The sequence below is a fragment of the Bacillus rossius genome, chromosome 15 (assembly GCF_032445375.1).
Source record: "Bacillus rossius redtenbacheri isolate Brsri chromosome 15, Brsri_v3, whole genome shotgun sequence".
Lineage (NCBI taxonomy): Eukaryota > Metazoa > Arthropoda > Insecta > Phasmatodea > Bacillidae > Bacillus > Bacillus rossius.
The window spans coordinates 27,375,310-27,387,440 of NC_086342.1; the positions used below are offsets into that span (position 1 = coordinate 27,375,310).

At 32.2% G+C, this 12,131-nt stretch overlaps 1 protein-coding gene across 2 annotated transcripts in view; it reads left to right on the forward strand.

Moving 5' to 3' along the window:
* LOC134539682 (DNA ligase 3) overlaps positions 1-12,131 on the forward strand; it is a 454,246-nt gene that overhangs the window by 391,911 nt on the left and 50,204 nt on the right. For both annotated transcript variants that reach the window (XM_063381877.1, XM_063381878.1), the window contains 5 exons: positions 202-314; positions 2,293-2,397; positions 5,638-5,784; positions 9,164-9,307; positions 10,318-10,518. In XM_063381877.1, the coding sequence (XP_063237947.1) occupies positions 202-314; positions 2,293-2,397; positions 5,638-5,784; positions 9,164-9,307; positions 10,318-10,518 (710 nt within the window). The remainder of the gene's footprint in view (positions 1-201; positions 315-2,292; positions 2,398-5,637; positions 5,785-9,163; positions 9,308-10,317; positions 10,519-12,131) is intronic.

Below are 12,131 nucleotides of genomic sequence, written 5' to 3' on the forward strand. Positions count from 1 at the left end.
TTGCACGTCTTACAAGTTTTGTAATGAGCTTTGAACCACTTGAGTACAAATCCAGTGCTCATAAAAAAATTGCAAAAATACATCCAGAGGTCTGGCATTGAATCATTTTCCCTTGCTTTGCCGCAGCAGCTAATGCCTTGGTGTTTATGGCAACCGAGACTGCTTTCTTTCAGTGAATAACATTTCATGTTTCGATTTCAGGTGGGATGAAGTCTGTGTTTCTGATGGGCTGCTTCAATCCAGCCTGCCAGAAGTGGTGTACAGTCACAAAAGTTCACACGGGCCATGATGACAAAACCCTGGAAAGATTGCAGGTAGGTTTGCAACTTTAAGGGCTCCGCCTACCCGGGCACACACAGAGCTTCAAGAAAAACAACACAATCTCAAAACTACACAAGATATCAGAGTACAGTCTATTTACGAAAAGCATTTAAGAGTTCGCAGAGGGCCGAAAAGTACTTTTGATTTCAGATTAAGTTTTTAAACGGTATATTTAGAATAGTTAAAATGGCTGCTAAAACACATGTTTTCAGAGTAGTTTTTAGGTGTAAAACAACCGGTACAGATTCTTGAAAGCACTTGAGGGACATGCATTTCACCTTTATCTTCATTTATCGGCCATATAATGTTGCGGTCACCGCTCAAATTTCACAGTTATCCTGTGCACTACGATAAGACCGCGCGCCAGTCCAGAGGCGACACCGCGCTAGAAGCACCAGCGAGCGTCGCGCTTATCATCCCGCCTCACTGACACACATACACCCCTGACGAGGCGGGCCCCTTAAGACTTTATTTCTGCAGAAATGTTTCTATTGTTTCCTCTCCATCAGGATGCTTTATAGACGGAAATCTTTTCGTCTGTCCTTTAGCTCTTTGTCCTTCTGATTGCAACTAACATTGTATATAATTACTAGGGATAAGATTTTATAGTTTTCTTCTTAAGTTTATTTAGTTTTAAAAGAAATAGATAGTGGTGTAATAGTTCTTATGTTTATACATTGCCTTTATTCAGAAGATTTTGTATTATTTAAAAAAAATATGAAAATTAATATTTCTGAATACTTACTTCAACAAAAACATGACATTTTTACTCATACTTGATGCATTTTTACAGCAAAATAATTTGTAATAAGAACGTCTGAGCTAGAACTACTCAGGAAAAATAAAAATAAATAGGCAAAATTTATGTATTTGTAAAATTTGTCAAATTCATTTATCTAAAAAGAGAGATGCATGATCAAGAAAATGATCTATTTTTAGTTTTTATTTTTGTATACACTCTTCATGGAAAATAAATTACATTAATTTAATTTACTACAGTAAAAGATTAAAATTTTTGTAATTTGAGTTATTTTTTTGTCAAATTGGAGGTTGATTTCATGATTTTAGTTGCATTCGGTGAAAAATGATGTATTAACTTCCATTTCAGTGTTTTATGGTATGGTGTATTGAAATGCCTTTCTGTGTCATTTCGGGTTTATAGCAATTCACCATATAATCTTGTTCCTAATAGTTAGAGATTTTACCATCTTTGTATTGGACAAAGATTACATTATATTTATCTTAACAGAAGCTATCAAAGAAATGGTTGTATCGCCACTAGAAACAATGCTCTGGGAATGTTCGTTTAACACTTCAGGGAACATTTTTGACACAAAATAAATATTTTACATTATAAAAATTAAAATATGCTTTCTTTTTATTTTGAACAAAAATAAAAAATTTGTTTGTTGACTGATTCTTTAAAAGTTGAACATTTTTTTTTGCTTGTTTATTATTTCATTCCTGACTTTTGTTCTAGATTCTGAGGAAAACCTGGGTTAAACATTAGAGTTTTCAATGCACTGTTCATCCTTTCATCACACTTTTGGTTTTAACCTCACATCCACTACTGTTTTATGGTACTTCATTTCCGTACGCAATTTCCCAGTAATTACATGCTTCTCACGGTTAAATGTAAAAACTTATTTCCCATTGCTCTTCTTTGCTCAGAAATTATCTTACCTACTGTAAATGTCTTTTGCATGCAGAGCTATGGGCATGATGTATGTTTTGTTCATTGATTATACTGTAAATGTTTGAAAGGAGAAACATTACTTGTGGCAAATTATTATGTTTTATTTACTTCATTTACGAGTTCTACCTCGCCGGGCATCTTGGTGTTAAACACTCATCCACTGTGGCTCCTTTCTATTTGTGTCTAATAAAACCATACCTCCGTGCCTTGTTTTTAGTTTGAAAAGATCTGCTCTGGATCAGAAGTGCTTCGCTAACACAATTTTCTGTTTTCAGGATGAATTGGATATGGTCAAGATCAGCAAAGACGCAAGTAAAGTACCTGACTGGCTTCTTTGTACCAAGACAATGATCCCAGACTTTGTGGCAAGGGACCCAGAGGTATATTCCTTACTTACTGCCTTTACGTATTTTAATTTAATTTTGTGATTCCTTTTCACAATGCCCTTTTTGCATTCAAATACAGGTAAAATGGAATTTATAAAAAACTTAGCAAAATTACCAAAAACATTTTGTTTGTCATGAGAATGAAGAATCTAAAGGGTCCATAAAAATTGATAGTGTAAAAGGGTGTTTTTTTTTTGTGGAGGAGTGAAGAAATTAAGGATTTTGTAATAGAAAAATTAAATTTTGTACAATCTATGCAAGTGATGAATATTTTTTTGAGAAATTTTTACCACTGGATTGTTTAGAAACAAAAAATATCTTTGCTCAGAAAAAGTTGTATTTATTTTTCAAATGAAAATACAGGTATTATTATTATTTTTTTACTTTTTAAATTATAAAAAATGAGTCAATAAAAGATTATTGAAAAACCAAATTTAACTGAAGGAAGTACAATTTAATAATAAAATTAATATGTATTGGTGAATAAATAAAACAGTAAGTAATAAAAAGTATAATACATATGGAATTACTGAATTAGTAATAAAATATGGTTAAAATTTATGGTAAGTTACTTGAAACTGTGTAAGTAAAAAAACGATTTTTTTTTTTTTTTTACTAATCATCTCCATTAGTTCAGTCATATTTCAGAAATAAAGTTTTCAGGAACGATAAGCATTTATTCTTACTCATGTTCCGCATTGAGGCATGACAGCCCTTCACACACCTTGCACAGTTGTGTACGTGCAATTCTGCTCTGTTGCCTCTGATGTACATGACAACAACTTCGGAATGTCTGCAGGGGCTGCTCCCAATGTTATTTCAGTGGGTAGCAGCTAATTCCTATCCTGTCGTGTCCAACCCATAGTTCAGACAGTAATTTATCACCGAGCTACGAAGGTCATTCATGTATAAACCGAAATTTTGTTGATTCATTTCGAGCAGTTATGTGAGTGGCGTGGTGCGCCGGGAAAATGGAGAGGGGACAGGTGTTCACACGGCCCTCACACTCTTGTTCCTCATGTCAGTGTTGCTGTGATAGTACCAGCATCAGTCAATTGTGTGATGCCTCATTATTCGTTTTCTCACCACCGAAGGCTTGAAACCGAGTGAAATTGTGAAGAGACTCCAAGCACAGTTTGGTGACGCTACTCTGAACAAAGCCCAAGTGTTTGATTGGGCCCAGAATTTTCAAAATTGTCCTGATAAAGTAGAAAATTAAAACCATAAGCACCGTCCGGCAATTGCTTGAATACCCACCGTACTGTCTAGACTTGTCCCTATGTGACTACCGTATGTTTGGTCCGCTAAAGGAGGCATTAGTTTCGGTCGAACAGCACGTGCACAATTAACTACTGGGGCAACCATCTTCTTTTTCTCATGAAGGGATCAAAAATCTTCCTATCTGATGGGGCGTATGTATTTCTGTTGAAAGGAACTGCATAGAAAAATAAGGCTCGTCATTTGTATTTTCGTAAATTACCAATGAATCTGTATAACAATATTCTGGTGTTTATTTTAATGATCCTCATACAAGTGTACCTTGGTAATAACATCCAAACGAGTGCTGAGCTCTGTTATCTGGCTTGGGTGAAAGGGATTCAAATTTGACAGTAGTCTTTTGCAAAGACTTTTGAAAATGTAGTCGGTTTATCCTTGCATCGAGAGAAAATTGGACATTTTTCTCGCCGTACAGATATAAAAATAAAGTTTCTCCAGCTGCTTTCACTTCTATATCTGTTGAACCCCTTGAGTTGAAAGTTATGAATTTTTCCATAGCAGCCTTGTGACAAGTCATCACAAATCATGCTCGGTTAAGATGATGTCTGTTCCTTGCAGGTACAGAAGAATGCTAAAAAAAATCTTAATGACTGTTGCAGGTAGCTGGTGTAAATCTCTGTTAGTGATTATGAAATTATTTGAAAACTCATACTAATTAAGTTGAAATAAAAGAGTTTTGAATAGATTTTGAAATTTATTCCTCTGACTTCGCTAATTTGTATTTTACATGGTCTGTCCAAAGGGAAACACTCTCTCTCTGATTGCTACTCGCAGTCCTGTGTCTTCATGAAATACTATCCCTAGAGATGTCGTTGTAGGAACAAACTAACTTGAGAACTAAGTCCCGGTGGACTCACGGATTATCTAGGCCGGCGCTGCACATCTGGGGCATACAAAGTCTGGTTAAGTCCCAAAACAAAGGAAAAAACTAGAGTTATAATAAATTAGTTGTGACACTGCTCCTTTCCCAGGAATTAGATTCTCTGCCCTTTCGCCGAACGGTGCGACTTGTTGTCACAACACTCGAACAACAACTGACAAGGCTACACGCAAATACATACCACCCAAGGTGTGTGGCCTCACCAACCAATCACAACACAGTTCTCACCAGGACACAACAGTGCAGAAGTTTCTTGGCATTTGGATTGAGGCTTTTTCTAAAAAATTTACAACATGAAAAATCACAGTCTTTTCTTATTGGCTGCGCTCAGAGAACATTCTACTGCATTGCTGTGCAGTCACTTGCTTTCGTGCTGGTTGTCCCAACAACGCACTTCTTGGAGACAAGTCAAGTAAATTGTGCCGCCAGGGTGTCGCTTCCGTGTCTTTTTCTTTCTTTCTTTCACAGAAACCACTGTACTACATTCTAAAAAGTCCCAAACACACCATGAAATACAACATGTAATATTATACAAACAAAGTATTTTTAAATAAAATAAAATATTGACAATCACCCTTACATAAATAGCAACAATCTAGTCAGCAGAGTGAAAACCAGTAAAAATATAGTTAAAATGCTTTTCTAAACAATATAATTAAATATTCAAAATAATTACAAGGATATTATTAAGGACAAAACTCCAGAATGGTTAACTTGGTCACTATGACCTTGAGGCTAAATAATTAGCTGCAGACTGGAAAAATTGGCAGGTTTAACAACTTCTGAGCTGGACTCCTCGGTCCTCTGAATACTTAAGTCAAATGTCATATGTTCATTGGTTGGTGATGTAACAGACATCTAAACTGGGTTGCCCGTGATTTGGCACTTTATTTAGTTGAAAGGTTTTCACTGGCTCAGAGGCAGCCAGTCACAGAAGAGGCAAGACAAAGCTGCATACTCGTGTTCGAACTCTAGCCTGTCTCGGAATGAACTCGCAGATTTTTCCCGTTCTCTGGTGGTAACTCACGATTTTCCTGTCAGACGGAGCGTTCGTTGATTGTGGTTTGTTTCCGAAGGCGATGCCAGTGTGGGAGATCACGGGAGCGGAGTTCACGAAGCACGACGTACACACGGCGCACGGCATCTCCATTCGCTTCCCTCGCGTCACGAAGATACGGGCGGACAAGGACTGGAAGACCGCTACATCTCTGCCTGAGCTGGAGGTGAAAACATTCACGCGTGATCCAAAAAATGGTTTTTGCACATACTAGGAACTTTGTATTTTAATACTTTTACACATGGCCATACCAGTATTTGGTCTTCGCAATAAAAAAAAAATTCTTTGATTGCAGAAATATTTATAAGTTATTTTTTTATTTTTATATTATGGGGGAGAAGTATTATATATTTATCTTTCTGCAGTTTTTTCCTACCTACCTGTTTCTTAATATCAGATAAAGAGGATGTACTACTAATTAGGTACAAAATCCATTAAATCAAAAATACAAAAATTAAAGGTGACAGGGCACAAAAGAAAAAAAAACATACAGAACAAAAAAAGTACAAAAATTCAACACACTGCACCATTTTGTGAGTTTAGTTTTCTTCTGTTCTTTTTTTATTTTATGTTTCCACTTTAAATACTTGTGAAATTAAGTGGATCAATATAGCAGGATACCTTAATTCGTCAAAATAAATGTTTTCTTTTTCATTTGTATTTTATAAAAGTATTTTTAGTGTTTCCTCAAACAAGCACTGAAATCCAAACATTTAAACTCTGCTAGCTCTGCTTGGAAGTTTGTCAAAGGAATTGAAATTTTTTCTCTTAAATACAAAAAAAAATTAATGGGTCAAATCTTGTTTCTTTGAGGATCAAAGGGAAAAATAATGAAGCATGTTCAGGAGAAAATCTTATTAACTAATAATGATGTTGTATCTATTTATTATTTTTAATTAGGGTTTAATGTCATGTCGAACAACAATGTCATGAAAGACGATAAAGACCACGTTATTGGAGAAGGAATTGACCTTGCGTATTGTAAGAAACTATCCCAGCATTAACTTGGAGGCAATTTAGGAAACCATGGAAAATCAAAATCAGGATGGCGTTACTGGAGTAACCAGTCCTTATTGCTTGGGACAAGATTATATGGTGATTTGCGATAAGGCCAAAATAACACCGAAAAGCATGTCAACAACACACCATATAACATCAGACAGAATGCAAGTTAATACACCATAAAGCAACAAAGTTTAACAAAAGATTATGAAATAAATCAGCATATTTAATCCACACTCAACTCAGATTACAAAAAATTAATCTTTTAATATTTTAAATCCAATGAATGTAAATTATTTAGCTTGGAGTTAGTAACAAAATGTATTCACTAATAAAATGCAAAAACTTTGCTTTTTTTATATATGTTGCAACTGTTATTAGGAACTAATTTTTACATTATGACAATGGTACATTTTTCAAAATTACGTATAATTCCTGATTTATTTTTATTGTTCCCAGTATGTAGACATGCTTATTACAAATTATTGTATTGTAAAAGTGCATCATGCATCGGTCAAAATGACACTGTTTTGGTAAAGTAGGTATCATTGAACAAGTAAGTGTCATATTTTTTGAAAAGGGTGCTATCTTTATGAATAAACACATTTTATAAAACATAAAAAACAAGAACTCCGAAATTGCCTGTTTTAAAAACAAAATTGTACTATAAATAAAACCATAAACTCTCGTCTCTACATATTGCAATCCAGTTGAATTTTAACATAAAATATTAAAATTAAGAATGAATTGGATGTGTTTGTGATGTAAAGCTGTATAACTACCTAAATATATTGGATTTTTAATAAATATATATATATATATTAAAAATCCAATATATTTAGGTAGTTATATATATATAATATATATATATATATATATATATATATATATATATATATATATATATATAAATTTTTGAGGAACATTGTTTCCAGGAGCAATTATTTTGTGTAACATATCCAGTTGTATTTTTAAGTATAAAAATTATAAAGCAAAGTAGGCAGTTGAATGTATATTTGTGATTTTTAACTGTGTGATTACTAAATATATATATGTATTTTTTAATTTTGAAAATATGCATTATGTAGCTTTAATATAAACTAGAAGGTATGAGATAAGGAACAATGTCTCTGGGAGCAATTGTTCCATGTAACATATCCAATTGTATTTTAACGTAAAAAATTAAACAAATGAGGCATTTGAATGCATTTTTGATGCTAAACTGTATCATAATTAAAAAAATTTATTTGGTAAATATGAAGCATAAAATTTTTCAATAAGGAAAAATTACTCTTAGCAGAATTTGAACTGGGTGTCATAGTGTCATACTACTGTATTAACATGTGTGAGACTGATCCTTTAAGAGTTTATTTTGTATAATACAAATGTATAATACTGAGTTTAAAGATATAAATGGGCCTGATATGACTAGCTATATATCCATAGCAATAAAAAAGAATGGTTAAAGTTTAAATAGTGGGACACTTTGCAATCAGCAAATTTTTTGTGTTTATAATTGTCATTACTTGTGTGACTTTTTACAACCAATATATTACACTTGGTGAATATAATTATACTACGACCACAAGTATGATGTCATGATTACTATCTTGGATCCGTCATTTTGTTTTATAGAATGTTCCGCCATCCTGGATTCTAAAAATTCTGCCATGTTAGATCTGCCATCTTATTTTTGCCTGCCAGAGTTCACTGCTGACATATTGGTTTATTTTTTAGTTGCTAGAGTGCAGTAGTATGAGTTACCAGACCATCAGATGTCATAGAATCTGCCATATTGTCGACCATATTTGCAACCATGTTGAAAATATGCAATTATTAACCTACAAATTCAGAAAAAATTCCCAAAATCATTAAAATTTTTTACCTATAATGCTATAATATATTGATTGATTCGATCGAATACCGTCTTTGCTATATTCCTTGGCTGGGGCCAGAAACTGTGATAGATAAATGTATGCAAGAGAGGTATCATGTTTGTGTTTCAGTTTAAGCCCTTAAATATAACCTATAAAGAAAAAAATTAAAAAATTCAACATGGTGTGAGACCCAATTTAACTTTTATGTCAATAATTAAATTGGTGATATGCAACATCTTCACTTCACTTTAAATATAATAAATTACGTATTATTATTTTTAATTTTAAGTATTTGAAATCAAATCAAATATGCATAATGAATTATTCATTTTGATATTTTAAATTTAGAATATTTGCTCAATAAGAGTAAGGCATTGAAGGAACAGTGCAATACCCAATCCTGAATCCTGGGATAAAAGTTTTTAATCCTGAAAATCTTAGAAAGGCGAGAAATAATTCTGATAATATTATAAGTCCATCTTTATGTACTTTGCTGCTTTTGAGTCTATGTGTAATGAGGACTTTGTTGAAAGTCTAGGCTAAAGTGACAGATCAACATGAAGACAAATAGTGTAATGTAAAATGCACATGTCATAAAAATTTATGATTTACTTTTCTCTTTAAAACATGTTATTTCTAATTGATTAAAATATTCTGTTGTTTTAGGCTCTGTTCAAAAAGTCTAAAGACACTGCTGATTTTGCCATCCCACCTGGATTTAGTAACAAATGTGATGACAATGTAGGCAGCAATGAGACATCGCCTAGCAAAGCTGGTACGACAAGTAAAAATGTATCAGAAAAAAGCGAGGTAAGTAAGTAGATAAATACTATGTATTATATTTATAGGAACTATTACCAATATGGAAAAAAATCTACTATGAAATCTGCATTACAATAGTATTAAAAAGGTGCATATAGACTAGTTATTTTTGCATGTAAAAATTAAATTTTGAAGTTTTAAAACACTTTAAGCTGGAAGTATGGTTTAAAATTTGGATGTAAAATAGGCAAATTAATAATTTTAGCTAAAATGTACCAATTCTATTTATTTCAACCGTAAGTTTTAAAAAGTGACAAAAACTATTTTGGGGGAGTGATAACAGATAAATTTCATGTAGTTAACAACTGTGCATTTAAAATACTTAAAATGTCAGTTTTCACTGTGAAAATTATTTTTTTCTGTTTTAATTTATTCAATAAATGGTTTCTCTTTGATTTTAATATTGAAGTATGAGTTACAAATTTTTATTTATTATGCACATTAAAAAGTTATTTTCAGACCATTGTATTCAACTGAAATTAATTTTAGGTTCAAAATATAATTATGTTTTATACGTACATGCAGTATTTATTAATTCAAAATTTAAAATTGTTGTAATTTTGACAATTAATATTTATATATTAATTTTTTTTTATATTAAGACATTACATCTACTGGTAGCCACAGAAGATAAATCTAAATGTGCCATGGCAGGTAAAAGATTAAGGGTTAGGAAAGAGAAATGTGGATAGATATTTTCATAGTACATTTGGAACATCAAGTGTTCGTTATTTCTTTAAAAGGTGGGAAAGAATGATAGATGGTTTTTCGTAATTTTATGTAAGCGTTTGATTTCTTCTTTTTTTTACCCTTCAAAATCAGATATAGACTTTGACCTTCCTCTTATTTAGAAGGTCAAGTGTGCAAAATGTCATCAATTTGGAATAAAATTGTAGTTTTGTATAAACACAAAAAAAGTGTCTTTTTGTACATACATGTATAGCTAAGATTATTATTTTTTTTTAAAATAACCTATAAACATATAATTTTTTTTCCAGACAACGGTTTCCAATAAAACTTCATATTCCACTCATAAGAAAAAAGAAAAACCACAAAACAAGACTGATGGTAACAGAAGCAATTATGGTGATGATGATAATGATGAAAGTGATAATGAAAAGAAGCCTATTGTGAGGAAAAGGAAGTTAGATTATTCTTCAGCTGATGAAGATGAGGAACCTAAACTGAAAATTAAGAAGGTAAGAAGTGAAAATGTTGCACTTTATTTCATGTTTCTTTGAGAAAATGGATTTTATAATGCATGATATTGTTTGATATTTAGTTTGTTTTTCATTGTACAATCAATTCACCTATAACACTATAATTTTTACATGTGAAAGAATGAACTGAGCACATCCTACTAATATTATAAACGCGAAAGTTTGTAAGTATGGATGGATGGATGTTTTTTACTCTTTCACGTAAAATCTTCTGAATGGATTTGAATGAAATTTGGCCTACAGCTAGCTTATAACCTGGATTAACACATAGACCCCATATTAATATGAAATTCCATCCCTAAGGGAGTGAAAAAGTGATAATTTCATTTTATAACAGAAATAATCATAGGTCATAGACATACAAATAGTGAGTGAGTGCCATTTCTCTATGTCTGACACACAATCATACACATAGTAAGGTCTGGCAAATTAATATTTTTCTCCTTGGTGAGACCAGCCCGCTTAGTGGAGCTCACAGCGGCTAGCAAAATAAAGGCGCTAATGACAGTTTTGTTCTTAACTTCGTCAATAGATAGAGTTGCCTTGAATTTTAAACGCACCTTCGTTCGATGCGTTTGTCATGTCTTTAATTTTCGTTTGTTTGTGCCGTATGCACATCCGATTGCGATGAAATTTTGGTGATTTGTTATACGCATGCCCATGAAGGTTACTGAGACGGTATAACTATTTTTCAATAGTTGGAGCACGAATCGTGTCAAAAATGTGTTTATTTCATTTTATATAGGGCCACTTCGTCTGTTTTTGTTGTATAAGTGCGCACGCATGAAACAATTTATTTAAATATAAAAAAGAGACATATAGAGTGAGATAGAGACGAAGAGATAAGTTGAGATAGAGCGAGGTATAGAGAATGAAATGGGTTAGATAAAGAGATATACCTATAGATGTATAGAGCTATATAGTGACATATATATATATAGAAGATATAGAGATAGTGGGAAGTATATATGTAGATAAAAAAAAGAGATAAATAGAGATAGAGAGATACTTAGATGTATATAGGTGTAGATAGATATAAATATATATAGAGATATGGATAGATGATTTGTATATGTGGAACTACTTAAAACATATTACAAAACAAAACTGAATGAGGCATTGGAATGCAGGCCGAGCATTAGCTTGATAATTGAATCTTTTCAATATTAGTAATCTCTTATTTTTCATCTAGTTTCTATATTGCTTTATAAAGTCTAAATTACATACAGACCAGGTAAATAACTATAAACTGGCTGAACAACGTCTGTCGGGATCTGAAAGTAATATAAATTAATTTTCACACTTGACATTCAAATTAAGAAGACAATTAGGGCCTACTAACTACACCCTGTGTTCTTTAAAAGCATGTTTTTTTTTTGTTTTTTAAACGATATTTATTTTTAACTTTTTAGTTTGATATTCTTTAAAAGCATGTTTTTTTTAAACTATATTTATGTATAATTATTATAGGGAAATGAGTTACCGACACTACCTATTACCATCTGAGATAACTATTTGGAGTTGCAACGTCACAAAGAAATTGTAAAGTCACTCCGAATCATTTACAGTTAGATGTATGGATATAATCTTAG